Consider the following 22,590-nt stretch of genomic DNA (forward strand, 5'->3'; position numbering starts at 1 on the left):
TATGTCGGGAAATGTATAATAAGGAACAAGAAAAGTCTAAGCTCTGCACGGTGAGACGATTTCCTACCTCTCCACAGCCCGAGACGCATTTGTAAACAAGGCGAAACGGGCGAATAGTTTATGAAAATGACAGCCTTGCTATTTTCCCCCTAGAAACAAGTGTCGAGAGACCGAGGGACGACTTTGTAGGCGAGATGATCGAAGGAAAGCCGTATGTCGAAGAAATAAAACTGGCTGCACGATTTTAAATAGACTCAAGAGAATTTATCAAATAAGTTTGATGGGGGTTCCAAATTGCTGAAGCGTAATCAAGCTTTGCGGGTACAAAGGTGGTGTATGACAATGGCAGACTCTGGCAGGTGAGCATGATAGCGATCTTCGGATGTACCCGAGGATTTTAGAGGCATTGGCTGCAAGTTTTTGGATGTGGTCAGACCAGGTTAGTTTGCTGTTAAAAGGATATCGAGGTACCGGTAGGTCTCCACCCGTAATAAGTCAGTTGAGGTAACCAAGTATGTAAAGCTAACGGGAGAGTGTTTGCGGGTGACGTGCATAAATTTACATTTCGAAACATTTAGTTGCATCATCCATAGCAAGCACCAGTTTTTAAGTGGGTTAGGTCGTTTTGGAGAAGGAGCTGATTATTTTTACTAGAAATTTTTCCGTACAGAACACAGTTGTCTGCGAAAAGCCGAATAGAGGAGGAGATGCCCGACAGTAAATCATTAAGATAGATTAAAAATAAAAGAGGGCCGAGGACTGAGCCTTGCGGTGCTCCGGACTGAAATTACAGCTTTCAGTAGATGCAAAGAGCTACTAGCCCCCTGCAGGCTTTTAGAGAGTGGTGGCACACTGAAATCTGTATTCCAGCACGATATGCTAGATATCAGGTTTAGAACAGCACTGCAAAGGAGACAGTCTAAAAATGTGTACAGACGAAGTGAAAGCTTAGAGTGAACCAGCAGTTAAAAGTGGCTGCAAAGCCCATGCTATTAAGATGCACTAAAAGTGAGAACCACTAGGCTTGATCACCGTAGTGTAGAGGAAAAACCTTGACCTCCACACACTAGAAATCTGGGTTAGTTTGTCCGTATGCACAAGTTCCCGATTACAATAAGATGGCGACCACAGACTACAATTAGTCAATGCCAGCTATGGCAAATGAGTCTGTTGCCGTTTAAGTCATGCGTTTTTACCTTGGCAGCTCCACTGTCACCATCCACACGACGGCAGATCCAGTCAATGACACGGCTGTTTTCCCCAAAGCCTGGCCAGAGAAATTTGCCATCGGAGCCCTTGCGGAACCAGTTGACGTGGAAGATCTTGGGAAGCTTCCTGCCTGGCTTGGTGCCTAGGCTAAGCCAATGCCTCTGATAGTTGGTGAAGTTGTACCCAAAGAATGGTCGCATGGCAAATGGGTCGTGCATTATCACTTTGCCTGTAATATGCAAAAGAAGGGCGATACTTGGTTAGTAATGATGAACACATCATGAGGGCAAGACTGAATAGAATGCACCTACGTAACAAATAAAAATGAGTCATCACCAGGCCTGGTTGTGTCCACTGCCGGACGAATGTCTCTCCCAAAAGTTTCCAGCCGTGTTTATCTAGTGCTAGCCAAGTCCATCCTTTCCCACCAAATTTTCGTTGCTCATCTCTCCATCGAGTCTTTGGCCAGCCCCTATGCATTTACAGTCAATTGGCAGCCACTCCATTAACCGGATGGTCTATCTATTGTCTCTCATGCGCATGACGCGACTTGCCCATGCCCATTTTCTTCGCTTAATTTGAGCTAGAATGTCTTGCACACCAGTTTGTTGTCCAATCCACACAGCTTTTTATCCGTAAGCATGATCCCTAGCATTTTTTCCATAGCCCATTTCCTCAGCATGCCTATTGAACATAACCTTCGATTTTTTAGTGTATTTTTAATCCTGCAACCAAACTTTCGAGTACAATTGGCAAAGCATGCGCTGCAATTGGGGACTGCTTTGACTGAACAAGACAATGTCATCTGCAAACCGTAGGTGGCTCAGGTGTTCCATTTATTTACATGTGTCACCTATACCTACGTGTCACCTACACCTAAAAGCAGATGAGCATAGTGGACTATGATACCACCTCTTACCTTTGTGCTCGGCAGCAGCTGTTGCCTCCGACCTCATGGCTGATCCAATGAACACTCCATGCTCCCAGTTGAATGCCTCATATACCAGCGGCACACCTACAAATAAAGCATTGAACATGAAATGAAGGAAGCAAGACAGCTAGCAGCATCCTATTATGCTGAGTGCAGTACTACTTCCAGTTCTCTTAGTGAGGACACAGGTATTCTTGCAAGCCAAGTGAACTGGTTATGTGGTTCAGCTCAGTGGAGAGCTTCTGCAGTGCGAAGTGTCAGCTGTACTTTTACATGCGATAAACAAGCTCGCTGGGAGTTTGCATTTTGCGAGCGAGTTTGAAAGTTTGAAAGTTTGAAAGTTAGACACAGTCACAAACAGTGTACCCTGATCAAGGTTCAGGGAGATGGACATGGCAGAAAAGGGCAAGGGCTCAGTAGGAATAGATTTCTTCTACAGCCCAATGGTGCCACGCACAGAAAGCAAAAAGTTAACCTTTCCAACGAGGCACAGTTTGTGGTGTGTGTTCCCCTGAAAGAAGTTCTCAATCGTTTTTCCGGTGGTTGGAAGCTGTGCAGATGGTTTTGTCAAGCGCTGATGCACGACCCACAACCCCAATGAATTTCGCACCAATATTTCACATTAAAGAAGCCACTGTGAAAGCAGTATTGGCAATAGCAAAAATCTGTCACTGATGGGTAGTTTTGGAAGTTTGAGCTATTTGTCAACTTTCACTAGTTAACATCTTCGAATGCCCAATATTTGATATAAAACAAACATTGAATGCAGAAGTACTTGAATTTGTATAAAAAAAGTATGTGCAAGCGAAGTAGTTGCAGTTTCTGCTGTTTCATATATTTGTCAGCCAGTTTATGTCCCCTGCAAAGCAAAGGACATAAAGGACAATCATATCTTTCAGCTGAACACTACACCAGGGTGGCCAGATCCCGTTGTGGCGAGGCAATGCAGTTTGTGTACCAAGGAGCCTTCCTAGTGTGGCTGCACCTAACTGAAGGCAGCATTCCAGACCTGGGGAATATGCACGACGCAATGACACCTGCAATTGTTTGGCATGGGTGTTATAGTTTGATGCCCGGCAGCCCTCCTCCTTTCCATCCAGGTATGCGACTCGCCAGTGATGTAGGGTAGATACCCCTAACCTTGTTGTGGAGAAGAGGCCGTAAAAGTGGGGCTCGCTCACCCTGGGGCCGCCGGCCGCCAAAGAGGATGGCCGAGATGGGCACCCCCTTGGGGTCCTCCCAGGCGGGGTCAATGATGGGGCACTGGCTGGCCGGGGTGCAGAAGCGAGAGTTGGGGTGTGCGGCCGGTGTACCCAGCGCCCGGGTCCAGTTCTCCTGGCCCAGCCAGGACTTGATGCGGATGCCCCCGCTGGGCTCGGGCATGCCTTCCCACCAGAAGCCCCCGTCGCTGGTCTCGGCCACGTTGGTGAACAGCGTGTTCTCCTCCACGGTGCGCATGGCATTGGGGTTGGTGGCCATCGATGTGCCTGTGCAAAGTGGGAGGGGGAAGGAGCAAGAAAGAGGAACTTGAACAAGCTCTCCCTCTCACAGCACCACACGTGCAAAACGTGGAGCTTGGTTTAAGAGAAACATCGCGCCAAATCGAAGTTCACTGTATTGGGGTTTAACGAAAACCTTGATATGACAAGGCAGCAAGATTTAGATCCCTTCACACCCACTGAGCCCCCTTGTACGTATCTACCCTAGTTTTATTAAACAATTCGTTTTTGCGATTGTTATACACAAACCTATAAAATTAAACCGAATTTACGTAGAAAAATTTCCCATTCATAGTGCAGTGTGAAGCAAAATTATTGGGAGCAAGGGTGACTGCCTCCTGATGCAGCATTGCCGGACTTCCTGCAAAGCACACAGACATCAGACGCTCCTGACAACGCAGATGCTAAAGATACCAGAATGCTTGCCTGGACATGGCAGCCGATTCACTTTGCTGCTTGTTTTTGCAGTGCTGTCTCCCTACAAGCTGTTTATTCTCCGTTATCTATCTTTTTATCTCCCTGCGTCGGCTCAGGGTTTTTACCTGCTTATCACTTCTGTTGGAGCCACATCCCCCCCCCAGAAACCACAAATAAAAGCATTTGTGCTGATCAGAGGTCTTAGAACTGTCGCAGATAACGAGACTGCCCCCACAGCATTACACAGGTGTGCCTTCACTGCTCCAATTAGCTCTTGCAGTTAACTAGTGGCAAACAAGAGGGCACCAAGGAGCTGGGAAGTACCATGCAGCTGCAGCAGCTGCCCTCTTGCATCCTAGAAGAAGTCTAGATCCAGCTTGTAAGGATAATTCCCAGCTAGAAACACCTACGGTTTTCTGGCTGGATTGGCAAATTCTAGTCCGAACTGGGTATTATTACCGAGATGGAAATGGGGTTTCTAGTTAGAAATGATGGCTCTAGAGAAGAATGACTAGTTGGAATGCATCATTTTCGGAGTTTTCGGCTGCGAAAGTGCTACTCGCAGTGCAAGCTGGAAATGAGGTGCCAAGGGCTACTCATCAATATGGTTTCTTCCCAAAGTGCCATCGCATAAATGGCATCTCTGAAACAATGGTTCCATTCGGAGGCATCTGATTCACGTAATACAGTATTTGGCCTCAAGCGTATGCTGGCAAAAATCTCAGAAGTAATGTTGCTGTTGCACTGATGTAAACTTTATCAAAAGTTTGTTGGCTGCGTTCAGTTGCAACACCCGGTGTATGGTTCAACAACAATATCACGCATCTGAGCCGGCACTCGTAGTGGTTGAGGACTATTCCATTGCAGCTAGACATTCTGAATGTGCAGGTTAATAAATAGTCATTTCGTGAGTGGCTATACCGAAAATTATTTGCCTTCGCAGAATGTCCTAAGTACATGCCAAGAGCACAACCGGCCATAACTGGTTTTTTTTCTTCCTAGCGATTGTTATAGTTAGTGTCATATTTGAATTTGCCACAGCTTAAGCTGTCAAGAAAATAATACCGAGAACTCTAAACTCAGATATTAACTGCATGCTGTAATTTTAGCGTGAAGTACATAGTTGAGGTGGGTACCTTTCTTTTCGCATGGAGCTGTAAAGACGTATCATTGTGCCTGGAGCTTTAACATGCGAGAATTGATACAAGCACAGAACCTGCCTTCATCAGTGCAAGCTACGCGCAAACGGAGTTCAAGTACAAGTGGTTCGTGCTGATGCATGCAAGAGCTGTTGATTTTGGGCTCTATTGATTTCTGTTGATTTCTATTTAATGCCAAAGTGTAAAATGTATTAATACTATTCCAGGCCTCATACCTCCCAACTCGAGGAATACGCCGGAACCCCGACAGCCCTGCGGGACATTTTTGTTGTGTGCAATAAAATCAAACAACCAGCATTTATGCCTTTGTGGTTTTTGAACGTCCACATGGCTTGGAATGTCGCTAGGCCTACTTCCTACATCCTAGAAATTACAGAATTCCCGCTAGAAATCGTGGCAATTCCAGCTAGGAAAAGTGGGGTAATTCTAGCTACAAAAATGTTCTCTAACTAGAAATTAAGCATGAAGCGAAGTATTTTCAACTGGTAGTGATGCTTATTCTAGGAAGAAAATAACTTTCTAGCCAGAAAGGCAGCGCTGGAAATTTCAGCATTCTAGCTTGAATTGGGGAAGTTCTTCAGCTGGAAAAGTAGCTGCTGGTCTAGCCAGAAAATTTCTAGAAGAGCTTTCTAGATGGAAATTTTTCTAGCTGGACGAAATTTCTGGTTCAATAATACAGCTGGAAATAAATATTTTCACCTGGGTGCCCCACCTGGAATCATGTTAGTTTGCGGTGTGGGCAAAATTCGCTAAATTAGTACACTTCACCAACCAATTTTCTAGAAAAATTGTAAAAACAATGGATAAAAAGCGTAGTGAATTTGTTACATCAAGGTTAACCGTCGCAATGCCTTCGTTACATAAAGGTTCGTTACATCCAGGTTTAACTTCATCAACCGCCACAGCAATGTAAAATAACTTGCACCCTCCTGTCATGAATAAAAGAAAAATAGGATACATCACCCCAACATAAATAAACTAACATTTAAATTACTTGTCCACACACACAGATCACCCTCACAAAGTCCACATTCCTTCATACACTATGAGACAGCTACAGGAAACATTAGACAGTCTCCCTGCAACCACCTGCACAGGCTCACAATAACCCTATCCGAAACCCACACGAACACAGGAAACGACCCCGAGCGAAAAGCCCACACAGCATATGTCACCTGGCATCTAGTGGCACGTAAGATGGACCAAAGCTGCCCTACCTGTCCACGACAAGTTTTTATGCCCATGAAAATTATGCTGCAACTACTGTCACCATAATTCATTTCATAATTTATATTTATTCAGTGCATTTTTGTTCCCAGTTGCTTTCTTTCAGATTTAAAAAAAAAAAAAAGAGCACTCACCTGGTGCCACACCGAAGAAGCCATACTCAGGGTTGATGGCTCTGAGCACGCCTTGCTCGTCAAACTTCATCCATGCAATGTCATCCCCGACACACTCTGCTTTCCAGCCGGGCAGAGTTGGCGTCATCATTGCCAGGTTCGTCTTTCCACAGGCACTTGGAAAGGCCGCCGCAATGTACTTCTTCACTCCTTGGGGATTTGTAATGCCCAGAATCTGCAAAAGTGCCAAACAGCCCACCATTAATGACAAAATATAGGCCCACATTAAGTACCCGCCGCGGTGGCTCAGTGGCTAAGGCGTTGCGCTGCTGAGCACGAGGTCGCGGGTTCGATTCCCGGCCACGGCGGCCGCTTTTCTGATGGAGGCGAAGAGCAAAAATGCCCATGTGTACAAGATTTCGGCGCACGTTAAAGATCCCCAGGTGGTCAAAATTAATCCGGAGCCCTCCACTACGGCGCGCCTCATCGCCTGCGTTGCGTCGGCGCGTTAAACCCTACAATCAATCAAAAACCCACATTAAGTACGATGCCCTGGTCACAAACATACCACTAACAATAGATAACCTGAAAGAACGATTGACGCTTTGCAGAAAGTTTTCTTTTTTTCCTCCTGATTTACTACCAGTCATATGCAAAACAGAGTTACCAAGGTTCCAATGTACACTTATAGCAACCTGAGGACAGTTGCACTGTGCTTTATGCTAAACGTGCAGATTACCATTGTTTGCTTTGCCACTGCACAAATTGTTCACACTGCGAAGCAGAAAGCAGCTCTTTTCTTATGACAAGCCAAGAGGTCACCGTAGAGGGGAGGTGCCAGTTTGAACCCATTCCCATTTCAACCTTCCCGCTTGTTCCCTCCCGTCTCAACCCAGCGCAAAACGACCTTGCCATTTCGCCCTTTCCCATTTTGCCTGGTCCCATTTGAACCCATTCCCATTTCGACCTTCTTGTTTGTTCCCTCTCATTTCACTCCGGTACAAAATGCCCTTCCATCATCGTATTTTCCCCATTTAGTCCCTTCCCAGAATAACGTACCCTGTTTGACTCGAGGTGACTCGGACCGAGGCATGCGATTTTTTAAATTGCGTCAAACTGTGCTTTAACCCAATGTTTTGAGTTATGTCCGACATAACCCAAAGTAAAAAAAAATACACTCACGTCCAACATAACCTGAAAATTAAATTAAAGCTGCGTCGAACGTATTCTACAGCAAAAAAAAAAAAAGTTCCGGCTGGCAGAACCAAAGTACAGACACGCCGTATTAATCTACACAACCTTATTGCAGTAGGTCATGTTATGATACATGGGGTCAATTAACAAAACAACAGGTAGTTTGCTGGGTTACGCGACGTCCGACTTGGTGAATTACAGCTGAAACTTCACCCTTCCGTCTACTTTCGCGTTGGTCGAGAGGTCTGGAGCGTGTTGCTCACATGCATACTCTGGCAGCGGTGGGGGTGAGAGTCCCGCCGGTTGCATAGAGTTAAAAAGTACTACTGAATTTTTATATACGAATGTACATGCGCTTCCTTCCATATGCAACACCGAAAAGGAAAGAAAAATATGGGAATTAACAAAATAGAACCTCTTCCCACGGGTGCTGTGCCAGTTTGTGGCGTTCATATCGTGGCGGGAACAAAGTTCCGTCTTTTACCAAATACAATCAATAATTTATTAGGGGTAGTAAAGGGATACTATTTTCTACACGGTAATTTAATAATAGTAATAATAATAAGCGTATTTCATGAAAGCGGCAACTAGTATGGGCCGAGCCAGTGGATTTACGGTCCATTTTATTTCGGGGATAACGGACACTATATGTGCAAATGTCTGTAAAAGGATGGCTACTGACGATGAAGATCAAAGATGAAATTTTCTCTTGGAGGAAATGATTCGCACATGTTTTCATCCAGGCACTAAGAACACCCCAAGCTTTATGCTTTTCCGTGTACTTTTTACTATAATCCAAAGGTGGGCACGCAGTAAGTAGAAAAGTAAATATAGTGCATAACATTTAGGTAGTAATCCATCTAATACTCCAAACATTTTTTGCCGAACCGGCTGCTAGCTTGAGATATTTTCTTTGAAATGCCAGAACAGGTGCATTGCATGCATCACATGCAATGCACGCAGTTTTGTCGAATGGCCCTTTCAGTAGTTTCATTTCCACTCGGGTTCCTGCTTTTTGATTATAGAAAAAAATAAATAAAATGCGCAACTGATGGTATTTGAACCCACATCGATGCAGGATGTTCCGTTCCCAAGTTTTTTGACAGTGCAATCTACCCGGTCCTGTCTGTTCGTTCGCCGAGGTGGCTGCTGGGAGCGCCGGTACAGGAAAGTTCCGCTCTTCCGAGAGCGGAACTTTGTTTCAGTGAAATTGTTTCTTTTCTGAGGAGCCATGAATGAACGAACAGACTTTTTGATTCCGTAAAGAAGCCAGACGATGAAAAATGCGAAAGCATTTCCTTCATGAAAAAGCTTTAAGAGCACCGTAGCAGCCTCAGGCATTCGCAAACTTTTATTGACCAGAAATATCGGCCGTACGCTTACGTACAGAAAATTGCTGCATAGAAGTTTTTACAGTATTACATGGACCGTTCCCTGGATGCAAATTTTGGGGAACACTTTCAAAAACGGTAACACATTTTCGAAAACAATCGAATGGGTTTAAACGATGCGAGTTAAAATGGGAAGGGCGTTTTGGGAGTGGGCTGAAACGGGAAGGGCGTTTTGGGAATGGGTTGAAACAGGAAGCCCCCAAATGGGAAGGGCGTTTCAGGAACAAGCGCACACAGGACAGGTCAAACGGAAAGGGTGTTTGGGGAATGGGTTCAAGCAGTACAGGTTCAACCAGGAATGGGTTGTTTCGGGCTACACCCCCGTGGAGAGTTACTAGTTTTTCTACTAACACATACAAAATGGCCACATAGCTCACAACTTGCAGCTGAACCGTTCTGTGCACGGCGACGGTTCTGCACAGGCAGTCGCAGCTGCCGACACACACCATTCAGACGTGGGGACCAAGCACACAAAGTATCAACCTCAACCGTCTGGGCTATCCTGAACAGTCTCAAAACACTTTGAATGGGATCAATTACTGAAGGGTATCGGTGTGCCCAATGGGGTCAATAGACTGGCTAAAAGAGAACGAAGGGAAGGGTCAATGCTAACTGGGTTAATTATAAGGCCCATTATGGGCAAGAAAACCTCAATTCTTTCCAAGCTAGAGATAGCAAAAAAAAAAAAAAACAGGATAAGAACAGACAGGGCGCTGACTAACCGCTGAAAGGAATCACTTAACAAGGAATAGAAAAAGACCGGCGACATGCGACGTCAGGCTCTACAAAGATTTACAGAAATACATTACGAAGGACTACCATGAAAACTACCATGAAGCGTGAAATCGGCACTGCACAAGCATGTATGGTAGAGTAATTTCATGGTATTGTTTTGCAATGCATTTTTGTAGATCTTTGTAGAGTCTGGCGTCACATGACACCTGTCTTTCTATTTATTATTTCAAAAAATTTTACTAGTTTGTCAGCGCTGTATTCACATCCTCTTGTCTTGCTCATGTTGTCTTGTGTTTTCCATGCTGTTTTTTGCTCAGCTATGTACCAAACGGACCACCTAATATCCATGTTGCACACTATTTTTCTATTCGGAGGCCTACCCACCACAAATCTCGTTTTAAAGGAGCCATGAAGAGAAAACACAAGTTTGGTTCATTAAAAAGATTGCCTCGTTAGAATCATACTGACACCACTTTTAACGTAAACTTCGCTCAAATGAGCTACATAACTAGGAAAAAAAGGGAATGGCCATGCGACCCACCAGCTCATTTCCCACAACAGAACCTATGATGTCATTCGAGCCAGCTCTGCGATTGGCGGAGGCTGCAGAGTGGTCGGTTCCTGTGATGTCATTGCAGACCCCGAAAACAAACGATTTAGCAGGAAAATCAAAATTTTAACCTGAATTGTTTAATTTCTCAGTGAATAAAGCATCGTTTGTATCCGGACAAGCGCTGGGGGCACTATAAAACACGAAATCTTTCGAATAAAACCAACTTGCATTTTCTCTTCACGGCTCCTTTAAGAGAGACATAATGCTTCGCCCCAAAGGCCCACACACCCGAGAGGTATCGTGGTGCTAACATGCCTATGCTGTCACTCGTGACATCTCAAAATGGGAAGGAAACCAACCGCTTAGTGCAGCTGTATGTCCACAATAAATCACAAAAAAAAAATAGCGAATAACAATTGGGCAAAAATTTAAAATACATGAAGTATTGCCAGCTCAAGAGCTCATCAAAATTTGGGGGCTCTATGGGCCAAAGCTGCACCTGGGCCCCAACGGGCACCATAGTGGCAGGCTCGGCATTAGTTTAGCTAAACGAGCTGGGGATCTGTAACATGCACTGAAATCTTGAAACATCAGAAAAACGATCATCACAGCTGGGATTGAACCCATTTTCTTGGGCTCAGCACCACAACGCCCTAGCAACCGAGCTGCCAAGGCAGGTTCGAGACCTCTTATAAAAGGCTATGCATTCCTAAGGCCGTTCTTATATTATTACATGACAAAATAGTGCTTCCTGGCCGGCAGAAGCCCAGTGTCATAATCTCATTCTGTTTGCTCAATAACATAACAAGCCCACCATTGTCTTGAGCAAGGAAGATTGGGAGTTTTACTAACCAGCATGTGCTCGGCAAGCCAGCCTTCCCTCTGGGCCAGTATTGAGCCCAGACGCAAAGCAAAGCACTTCTTTCCAAGGAGAGAGTTTCCACCATAGCCACTGCCAAATGAGCAAATCTCATTGTTGTCCGGAATGTGGGAAATAATTGTCTTCTCAGGGTTGCAAGGCCAGTTGTTCACAGGAGGTGCTGCAAGAGAAACACAAAGGTTTAAAGCCAATACCTCTGGCAATGCAAACTAGATACAAAAGGTCTAGACTTTTACCCAATCCAGAAGCAGAAGCACTGCAAAACATGCCCTTCAGGGGGCATGTTTTGCAGTGCTTTTGGCACATTTCAGGCACGCATAGTGGACATGTTTTGTATTCCCCCAATTGGCTCCACAAGCAAGGCAAAAGACATCACACATGAGGTGTAAGAAATAGTAATTTCTTAGCCATGCTACATTTTCCTCCAAGGTTCTGGCCCCACAAATCCCTCAATCTGCCCCCTTGGAAGAGAAGCTGTCACCTGTGATGGGATGCAAGGGCTTTGGAATTGTGCTTGGTAATTGTCCCACAGGAACGGCAGTTTTGCCCAATGGCTATTCCGATTCATGCACCCACTTCCCTGCTGCTGCCCTATCCCGAGAGGAACCTTACGGAGAAATAAGCTTTTTTAAATCAAATTGGTCCCAAGACCTCAAGCCAGAAACACGAAGAAATTGCCTCCCACAGTAGCTCTCTATGCAAACAACCCTCTAGTCTGCAACGAAATGACAAGACAAGAATTGCCAAACAGCGCTCACTCTTCATGGGCAGTGGCTGTCCGACAGAGTGCAGGCACTTGATGAATGGCCCATTCCCCAGGGCTCGGAGGACGTCCGCACCCATGCGGGTCATTATCCGCATGCTGGCCACCACATAGGGGGAATCGGTCAGCTGGATGCCAATCTTGGCCAAGGGGGAACCCAGGGGGCCCATGCTGAAGGGGATCACATACATGGTCCGCCCTGGAAAGCACCAACACTCACTCATTAGGGAAAGCGGAGGGGGAGGGCACTTTGAGCAAAACCAAAGCGTTCCACAGGCAACCAACCTTTCATGCATCCTGGGAAGCGTTCGTCGAGGGCTTTTTGCAGATCTGCGGGAGACATCCAGTTTCCAAGGGTGCCCTTCACACCCTCCTTTGGGGTCGGGATCGTGTCCTCTCGCCGCTCTGTACTGATGAATGTCCGACTCTCCACACGCGCCACATCAGCTGGGTCTGTCCGAGCTAGGTAGCTGTTGAAGAGAGTGCTGTACTTTTTAACGAGGTCAATTTCCCTATACATCTACAGTTACATTGCTATCAAAACTTCCCAAAGAGCATATCAGCCACAAAGATTAAACAAAGGCTTTGGCTTATATGATAGTTTGTACATACTAGCCTGTGCTCGTTTAATATATAATACAGTAACCCAAGAAATTCAGTATTAGGTCAGTGGAGTTCTAAATTATTTTCTTAAACTGGTAACGCAACCAAATGCACTGCTATAGTGTCAATTAACAGTGTAGATGGGAAGAAAGGGGGAGGGCGTAGTGACTGAAGGTTTCAGCCCTTGTGCTGCTCTACTCCCGCTTCACCAAAAAAAAAAAAAAAAAAAAATGCTACAATGGAGAAGCAGACCAACTGCAGCATGGGGCTACCAAAGAATGCGAGGTTACAGATAAGGGTATCTAGCACTCAAAATCTACAAAGAGTACATTTAAGCAAACAAAGAACTTGTAAGAGACACAAAGAGCTCTTGTTTTCAGGAAGCTGATGGCAAGTCGAACCATTCCAGGCAGAAGGACAGTCCACTTCACATTAGCGACAATAGCAATTCAAGTAGTGTGGACACCTGCAAGTATTGCAGACACGGACTTGTTTGCTTTTTGCTTGCAGTACGATTAGTGGTACCTGTCGCAATACACTGATTGGTGTCAAGCAGCAGATTAAGCCTTCAACATGTGCCTTTTTTTTTCTTGTGCGTAGCCACACATGCCATACAAACAAATTGGGATTTTATCTTTTAGGAACAGAAGGACAGGCGACGTAATTCCTTCCAAATTTTTTCTGTAAGGATCCCTAGGTTTCATAGTAAAAAAAAAATCAAAATAAAGCCACCTCGTGAAGTTATAAAACTCCTCGTGAAAGCTTTAATGCAGGGATCGAGTACAGTGCCAATTTCCTGATAAACAAGCTATATTTAAATATACTGAACACACTTAAAATATATGTTACTTTCTTGCCACACCGAAATGTCCCTATAATATAAGCTTGTTGCAACATGATGCAACAGCTAGATAAGAATGTGCTCAAAACAAATTGCACAGATTCAAACTGAACAAATCATGCGACAAGCTATAGTTGCTAGTGCTTTTGAACAGTTTGAATGTGACTAGTAAAAGGCAAGCTAAAATTACATACCAAATTATTTTTTGCCATTCTAACTGGCTGTGGAGTGCTACTGAAGGAAAGGACCAGTATATTAGCCCAAAAAGAGCAGGCCTTCTCTACAGTACGTAACAGCACCTTATCCAAGCAGAGCAGTGAATGGCAAGACACTCATCAAGCTGCTGGCCGAGTCATGCCAGAGCAGCAGCAGCAGCTGGTGAATTCCAAAGACGTGAAGCTGCAAGTGCCTCGTGCCCACCTCGTGGGGGCAACCTATCTTGTCGGTGCAGTGAAATTGGAACAAACCGGGGCAAAATTCCAGAAACACTGCGATCTGTACAAAAGGCCTTTGAAGTGCTCAGTTTTGGCAAGCCTTTTGGATATAAAGAATATGGACAAAATCTGGTCCCCCCTCTCCCCCCCTTGATGCATACCCCCTATCAAATATACCTCGATATGTTCTGAAAATTGAGCAACATGAAAGACCTTTAGACAGGAGAATTTCCGGTGGAAACAAATGTAGAACGCTAGTAGCTGGTATTGGTCCACGCGAATATTCACACCGTTGTGCATAGAAGTTATTTGATGGCAAGCATATTGTGAAGCAAATCTCTCAGGACTTGCAAATGCCAGTTCGTGCATGTTGGGACAACCTTTCACCATTTGCCCTAACAAGCCCGAACTGTGTTTTGGTCTTTTCCTGGATCGAGACAAGCTGAGAGGCCCTATGGAGCACTGTAGATTCTAACTAGACTGTCAAGGCTGCCATGCACAAGTTACCCTACCCTGTCAAATACTGTGCCCTCAACCGCTTTTTAATTTTTTTTTATTGATTGTAGCGTTTAATGCACCGACGCAACGCAGGCGATGAGGCACGCCGTAAAGGAGGGCTCCGGATTAATTTCGACCACCTGGGGACCTTTAACGTGCACCGAAATCTTGTATACACAGGCTTTTTTTGCTTTTTGTTTCCATGGCACTCAACCACATTCACACGGCACCCGTACAAAGCTACTCAGCCCTTTCTAGCACATTTGCATCAGCAGGTGAATCTGTGCACACGAAACCTTGTCCTGATAGCAGAACCAGCTCAAAATCTTTTAGTGGACGGCGAGGTGGTTGCTCCACCCAGCCCAGGAGCGTCGCAGCTAAGCCTGAAGAGCAAAGCTGGGAACATTGTTTGAAAAGGTCACCCAGAGGCTTTTCACAGAAACGAACAAGGGAGAAAAAAAAATTGTGAGCGCTGGCTTCACAACAAAGTATGAATTTTTAGTTTCATTCCTGTGATAAGTTCTTAGCCCTTTCGAATGATGTCCCACCAACTAGCCTGACACCAAGCTTTACTGAAGCAAGGAAACCAGGGAAGGGGCTGTGCAAGGCATTGAGTTTCATACTAATATATACTAGAGAGAGGGAAACCTGTCGCTGCAATCACGTACTGCCATGCACCTCCATAGCAGCTGGAACGGTTCCTCTCATACTTGCCTGGACTGCAACAAGCCTTCTTGTAGCCCCTGATGACAAAGACAACAGGGGCAAAGTCTTTTTTCCAGGTTGCATAAAGCTTTCTTGCAAAAACTTTCACGAGTTTTTCCTGATGAAGTCTTTCATAAGCAACATTTTCATATTGATAAAAAGAAACTAGTCTTTTATAAAACTATAATTATGGTTTCTGCAGCTACAGGCAACTTTTTTTGTTGGCGAGAATCGCCAAGTGGCGAGCCATGCTTCTCCACAGTACATGATGGAATGCTCAGTGAAGTGTGGCTCACCAGACACTTAGCACCGAATTTCCCTCTGGTGCATACATTACTACAAAGCAATGGTGGAAGGATGTGGAGAGCACACACACCAGTTTCGGTACTTGGGCAGCGGCACAATGCTGCCGGCCTTGAGCATGAGGTCGAGCAGGTGGCTGTTCTCGGACTCGCTGCCGTCGCAGATGTGCACGGTGCTGGGCTGGCAGATGCGCTGCTTCTCCTCGACGTAGGCGCGCACCTCGTGCGGCAGGGCTGACAGCGTGGCCGGCTGCGGTTGTTGGTGCAGCACCGGCGAGGAGCTGAGCGCCCGAACGCATGGCTGCGCCAGCTGGGACTGCAGGCATTTCAGAGACCTGCGCACGCAAAGGCGGGAGGGGCACTTCAGAGAAGGCTGCTGTGCAACGAGGGAAAGAAACTTCGCTCGCTTGCAAGGGGTGCCCAAACTGCCTCGCTCACTCAGACGAAGTGCCTGTATTTTTTTAAAACAAGCTGCGGAGGAGCAGGCGATAAGCATCTGCATTGCATACAGTGCAAAGAAGCCCACTTTCAAATGTCAATATGTGCAGCAGAGGAACATTTCATTCATTACATTCGCCCAATGGCTTGAAAAGGTTAACTGAAACCACTTAAGCCACAGCGTGTATGCTAAAAACGAGCCCATGTGAGCAATATCCTCATTAAAATGAAGCAGCACACAAATGATTGAAGCAAATGAAGCAGCACACCTCACCGAAGCTTTCCACTCGAGCACGTCACATTTCTCCTAGCTACCAGAAATTCCACATTTGGTAGCAGGTGTCATGCTATTAGCAGCTAACTATTCAGGCGTGTAGGTGGCAAAAACAGGCGCTGCCTGCTTTTTCTCTTTAGGTAAGTGAACGCAGCCATCAGGCGACTGGTCTTTCCTTCGCAGCGGGGGCAAGGGGTTAGCTCGAGTGGCAGGGGCGCCCAAATGCAATGACAGGAAAGTCGTGATAGCGGTTATCTCACGACACGCCACGGGCAGATCTCGGGAGGCATATTCAAGGTGAACAGTATTCAAGCAGAAGGGCACAGAGATAAGTTCGTTGGAAGTGTGTCCTCAATACAAGTCAGCCAGACGCATGGTGTGGAAAAGCCCCCCCCCATTTTGTCCTTTCACTGACGCAAACCACGAGAGACTTATCAGTTAACCGCGTATCTGCCCGCGCCATACGAATTTCCATGAACTACGCTCGTGCTCGGACAAAGGGGCGGTTAGTAACAAGTGACGAAAAACTGCCCGTCATCGTCGCGTGGGGCACAAGCTGGTTGCCGCGTGCGGTGTTGGCAGAACGCTCTGCCCAAAACGCAAGGCTAAAACGGCAGCTGTCACGAAGAAAAATAAGAGCTCAAAACTTAGCGCAATACTTGCGCGCGGAGCTCAGGCTGTGCACTGGTCGCGGAAGCTCGCCTTTTGTCGGGGTTCGCGGGCAATCTCTGCACCCAGGGAAATCACCTCGCCGAAATCAAAACCACTGCAACACCGCTATCGTCGAAATCAGACTGCTGGAAGTATGCTTCAGGTTTACGACGCCCGCAAGTTCGGCTGGTGCTCGCGCCTCCACATTTCTGGCCCCCGATTATGAATACCGCACTCGCAGAGCTTTGTTTGGTACAATCACTTGCATTACACCAGGAAGCTCACCCATTACGAGCATCTCAAACCCAGAGACATCACCCAACCACCCACTAAAGACGAAGGGCTCTGCGCTAAGGATGTTCGAATACGGCAAGCACACGGGCCTCGGCGCCAGAAGAACGACGCGGAAGCAGCGACGAAATTATTCCGTCAAAAACGAACGACGCGGTTTCGTGCACGTTCAAGTATCGCGCCTCGGGAGCAGCCACTGAACGTGGACGAAGGTGCGTAAAGAGAAAGGAGGTCTCACCGGCCAGTGTCGCGCGCGGCATCCGGCGCGAGCCGCAGCGGCCCTACCGCGGCGGTGCTCTGGCGCACAAGGAACTGCGTCGATCCGGAGGAAGACATTTCCGAACTTCGCACGACGACTGCTTGAAATTGGCAACGATGTTCTTAGCTTTGCTCATCACTAGCGCGCACTGGGGCCATACCGGCTCTTTTATAGCGGCCGACGGCGCGGTTAGCCCTTCCACAGCGCCTCTCACCCGAGCCCCGGGGCCAATGGCAGACGCCGGGCGACGACGTCACAGCGGTGACGACACGGTGCTTGAGCAGAAGAAAGTGCGCCCAGAGACGTCGGCAGAGCTCGAAAACCGAGATGAGAAACTTTCTGAGTAGCTGTTTCCTTTCTCTCTGCGCACGCCTTTTGCATATATCTTTCCCCTCTCCCAGTCGCGCAATAAGCCCACCACCCCCACCCCCCCTCCATCACAGTATATCACGACAGCGGCGATTAAAGCCGGCGCACAGCGCTTGATCATGCAGGCGGAACCATGATACAAAAAGACTACGTCGAAGGACCAAGAAAAACAATCTAGTTGGCAGCACTTCAAATTTCAAAATGACGGAGGAAGGGGGCGCGAACTGAATTGCGCACTGCTTCCTGCGCGCCCACACGGCTACGCAAAAAATCTGGAACAAAATGCACACAAGTATACTTGTCCATCGCTTGTTTGTGTGAAGCCCGAAGACAGCAGATTGAAGGAGGCGTGCATTTGTGTTCCATTTCGCTTACGCGGATTACAAACGTGCTGTAAGCTACAGTCGAGCACGATCTAAACAAGCGAGGAAATGTTTGTTGGATATAGGCTTAGCTCCTCTCAAAATGAATTGCAGGAAAAAGGGTTATGGGGCTTCTGGCTCAGAATTAGACATTATCGGCGAATTTTTATCGAGTGAGTAGGGATTGGGTGGTGGAGGGGGGGGGGATACATAAAAGAGCCAATCACGCCGTACATGCGCACACAGTAACAGTGAATGCCAGTAATGAGGTTTTGTAGAAGCAATGTAGTTAAAAAAACACTCTTAGAAAATGGGTAAGTGGCCGGCATGGGGAAGCAGTAACAGGAATTCAAAGGGGATGGCATATCACAAATATACGTTAACATAAACCGGCAGGCGTTCATAGCGGACTTTGCAGCAGCCAGCAAAATTGTCCATGGCAGCAAGTTAAAAATGGCGGAGTGCCGCCATAGTCGGTCCTCCTCTACCGAAGACGGACAGCAATCAGATTTTTAAAACAAACGCCACGGCATCATGGTTTCAAGAGTGCAAAAAAAAAAAAAAGAAAGACACAGGACAAAAGCGAAGGACACAGACAAGGTCACTGCGTTGTTGAAACCATGATGCCCAAGCATCAACTTGCCCAACAATGCACCTTAAACACCACGCCACCGCAGTTAAGCCCAATTTCCCGCATACAAATCACAACAGGTTAGAATAAAAGCTTAACCCCATCGGAAAGTATAATCATAGCAGCTAATGATCGTAATTTAAAATATCTCGTCCACACGGAGGAAATAAAAGCTCCTCGCCACCGTTTGGTCTCGATCACGATGCGGCTGCACCACGGTTGTTGCGCGTATGCTCGCGCTAGTGTGCGCGAAAGGGAAAAAAAAAAAGAAACCTGCGCGGTGGTGCTGAAAAGAAATGGCTCAACCGGCGCTACCAATGACGTCGACGCAAGATTGGCTAACAAGCTGTAAAGGGGCTTGCTCCCTAGAGGAACCCGGTGGTATGGCGTCGTCTTAGAGCGGGACGTCACACGAAAGCCCAACGCTTCCGTTCGTTAACACAACACCACCATGGCATATGTCCCCGCACGGGACGGCCAAGAAGCTACATCTGCGCCACCTCTGCAACGTCAACCGAAAAGAAAAAAAAGAGCACGTCCCAATGTCACTTATTCCACATAAACATATCCTAAAACCCTTTCACAGCCCCATATCGACAACTTTTGAAAATAAAAAAAGTTCATTACAAGTATCTTGCGAAAGCATACCAATAAGGCCTGAATCCTAAGACTATCCTACTTGAGACATTCTTGTAAGTCGTTTCCCTGCGCCGCGTCAATAACAAAAAAGAAGAAAACGAAACCACCCGCTTCCACAGTCAACCACGCACAACACTTCACAGTCTCCACCCCATAATTTTGTGAAAATATGGGGCACGAACAAAACAGAATTGGCAAGCGCGCATCCTGTCGGCAAGATGGCGGCAGAACGTCGTGTTTTTCCATCTTCCCGTTCAGCTCAGCTTTCGCGCGCACGCATCCTCCACGTGGCAACCGCGTGTCTCGGCATCTTCTATCCAACAGGTACATTTCCTCCCTATCGCATTGCTGCCGAGGCCTCGGCGTGTACTGCAGAAATTTCCCCCATATGTGTTGAACACGGGCAATTTTTTGTGTTTGGTCCATCAGAAATATCACCCGCAGTACGACAACACTGCTTCAACAACGACGTTTTAAACCAGATCGAATACGACAATCTGTGGGGATAAAACGGCGATTTCAAGCGCTGTCGCTAGGCGGCCACAAGAGCCTTTCGGTCGGTTGCACTGCTCTCTGCTTTCGACGCTTCTGCGCACGCGTGCGGACGTGCGTAAGGTGAAACTATGGAGGAAACTGCCGAACCTCCAACACAATAGGCGTCGGAAGCTCTGCGTCGAGCCAGTACCGACCACCTCACGCACAAAGGCAAAGTGAAATGAGACACACCACAGGCGGAGTGTCTCGTATCGATCGACGAATTCACTGGCTTTTATTTCTATCCGCACAGTACAATGAGAAGCAGAGAGGGTTGGGTGCAAAACTCAGCCTCAGTGCAGCACCGCGAAAACAATGGGACCAGTCATTCTTCAAATTTAGCTCGTATCGTGAGACGTTTGCGAAGATATCTGTATGTATACCAGTGCTTTCGCGTTAGCCCCAATTTTGAAAAGGTCGGCAGGGTTTCCGGATGGTTACTGTTGACTCGGTGCAAGGACTTCAGAGGAGACGTCTGGACCAGTTGCCGGCCCCACTGCTCGATGCAATCCCTTGCCGGAAATATACGGCTTTGACGCGATACGTGACCAGGTCTTGTGGGGCAGTAATGGCATTACGAAAAAATAGCTCACTCGTCGAACAGTAGCGTAGTGTTTTCAGTCCGACTCAACGCAACGTCGCACACACGAACAAGGTAAGAAGAGCAATTTTCGTGTCCGGTTCTCTCCACAGCTTGCTGACGTCTCCTAAGGATAACTGACACTACTGGCTGAAATGTCATTTTAACGCGAATGTTGAACAAATGCCCCAGAATTTGGTAAGAGACGAAAAGTACTTGGTTTTCTTGGAAATCGAAGTTTCGATGAGGAGTCACGTGATGTCTCATGAGCCTCTCTTGTGGCTCCTCAGACGTCGTGAAATCTGCAAGCACGGTAGCACCGACTCTAGGAGCACGTGCACCGCCGTTCACCAAAAGTTGTCGGGCGTATTCTTGAGAGCTTGGCAAGCACGCAGTTAGGGCTGCTTACAACCAGCGGTTTGGCGTTTTCGTGCATTTCACCGCCGTGCAATGGTGCTGACTGGCCCAATGCTCGGCCAGACGGACAACCACGGTTGGAAAAGTTAAAACCTTCTTTCCTCTAACGACGAAGGTGGTTGAAACGCGAAGCTTTCTTCCGCCGCAAACCAAGTCGAATCAAAGTCCAATCTCGTGGGGCTTTCGCTCGTTGTCGCCTGAATGTGCATATGGTACCCATTATCTTTCTGTTGAGAAAGGGGCTTTGATTTTTTTTTTTTTTTTTTTTTTTTTTCCTGGGGCGCTTGATGTGCCTTTGTGGAAACCCGCTGTGTAAGTTGGCTTTCCTGCAGCGCACTTTGGGCGTAACAATTTGGATTTTGGAATTTGACTTTGGACGTTCAAGTCATTGGCTTTCGACCAGAGAAAGCTTCGTGTGTCAACCATCTTTCACTTCACCCACGATCATCATCATTGCCAGGGAAAACGATAGATAGATAGATACTTGACGGTCGTTCCCTTTGAAGCGGGCGGGCGCCTCAGAATAGGGTCAAGTTGGCTTTCATGCAGCGCATTCTGGCGTGGGCGGTCGCCATCAGTGAGGCAAAGAACGGTGGAACTAGGTGGAACTAGGGAGCACAGGCGCGAACACAGGTGAAAGGCAGAGGATGGGACACACGCTGGGACTTAAAACTCTGTTTAGTAATAACTGTTTCCCAAAACCATAGAACGCACGAATTAAAGTACACAAAATTGCGCCCGACTATTATAGCCTTTTAAGCCTTAAGACCAGAAACGTGCGCTCTCCATCTGTGAAGGGACATGGAGGGTACTCTGACAATCATGAATCCTACGAATTTTCAATTTCAAAGGCCTCAATTAACTCCCTTCTTTCCATCTTGTTATTGCTACTTCGATATCTCCGATATACTTCGATATCTGCCTTCGAGACGTTGATCTAATAGGCGTGTTCGACAAAGGGCGCTGAAGGCATGTATCATGCGCCGGTCATTCGCTTGTAACGGAATGTAGTATAGAGAGGCGCAGGTTGCGCTCAAGCACGCGTTGCATTCCAACGGGAACATCTGGGACGTAAAACAGACCCGCGTGCTTCAGCTGAAGAACGACAGGCCGAGGACAAATTTCGGCTGCTTCACACGCGCGATCCTTCAGCTTCAGAATAGCTGTCTCGACACCGCGATCTCACTGTAATGCGGTCCGTGGAATCCTGCTCAGCAAGGAAAGAGATACTTGATCCGCAATGCACACTCAATTGTGTAGATACGCGAGGAGGAACGCGCAGTGGTGAAACGATAAGCCGGCACGTGGGCTCGCAGCTGGATTTCTCGCGCACCCGAACAGCTGGCACGCACCGTGCCGATCCGAAGTGCAAGAGAGCACGCAGTTGCATCACTCAGCGGCGTGCTGAAAGCGCAACCCCTTCCGGACGAGATACACGCGTGACCTCGCTGCCGCCCGGAGCGTCGCGCACTGCCAACCGCAAAACGCTTAAGTGAGTAGTAAACACTGTCGGATTACCCTACTACATTACAGTCTCGAATGCGCAGGGCATGTCTCGACGCATATTTTTTAGCAGGTCAATACACAGCAAGTGCGAAAGACAATAGCCGTGGGAAAAAAAAAAAAAAAACATATAGCAGGCTTCGCGACAACGGGCCGCAGAGCAGTTTCGAGCAGACGAAATTGAAGA

General features: G+C 47.0%; 1 protein-coding gene across 2 annotated transcripts in view; it reads right to left on the reverse strand.

Annotated features, from left to right (window-relative positions):
• LOC144155573 (phosphoenolpyruvate carboxykinase, cytosolic [GTP]-like) overlaps positions 1-22,590 on the reverse strand; it is a 65,534-nt gene that overhangs the window by 2,366 nt on the left and 40,578 nt on the right. Inside the window, exons 1-9 of one of the 2 annotated variants that reach the window (XM_077687108.1) lie at positions 17,348-17,532; positions 15,530-15,790; positions 12,358-12,542; positions 12,068-12,271; positions 11,282-11,469; positions 6,578-6,791; positions 3,322-3,627; positions 2,129-2,224; positions 1,197-1,438 (exon numbers count right to left, since the gene is read on the reverse strand). In XM_077687108.1, the coding sequence (XP_077543234.1) occupies positions 1,197-1,438; positions 2,129-2,224; positions 3,322-3,627; positions 6,578-6,791; positions 11,282-11,469; positions 12,068-12,271; positions 12,358-12,542; positions 15,530-15,790; positions 17,348-17,445 (1,794 nt within the window). In that variant the 5' untranslated portion in view covers positions 17,446-17,532. Of the gene's footprint in view, positions 1-1,196; positions 1,439-2,128; positions 2,225-3,321; positions 3,628-6,577; positions 6,792-11,281; positions 11,470-12,067; positions 12,272-12,357; positions 12,543-15,529; positions 15,791-17,347; positions 17,533-22,590 lie in introns of those variants that run through there. The other variant, XM_077687109.1, reaches the window with a different exon arrangement.

The sequence above is a fragment of the Haemaphysalis longicornis genome, unplaced genomic scaffold (assembly GCF_048455015.1).
Source record: "Haemaphysalis longicornis isolate Haplotype H1 unplaced genomic scaffold, Haemaphysalis longicornis Haplotype H1 scaffold_1, whole genome shotgun sequence".
NCBI classification, from domain to species: domain Eukaryota; kingdom Metazoa; phylum Arthropoda; class Arachnida; order Ixodida; family Ixodidae; genus Haemaphysalis; species Haemaphysalis longicornis.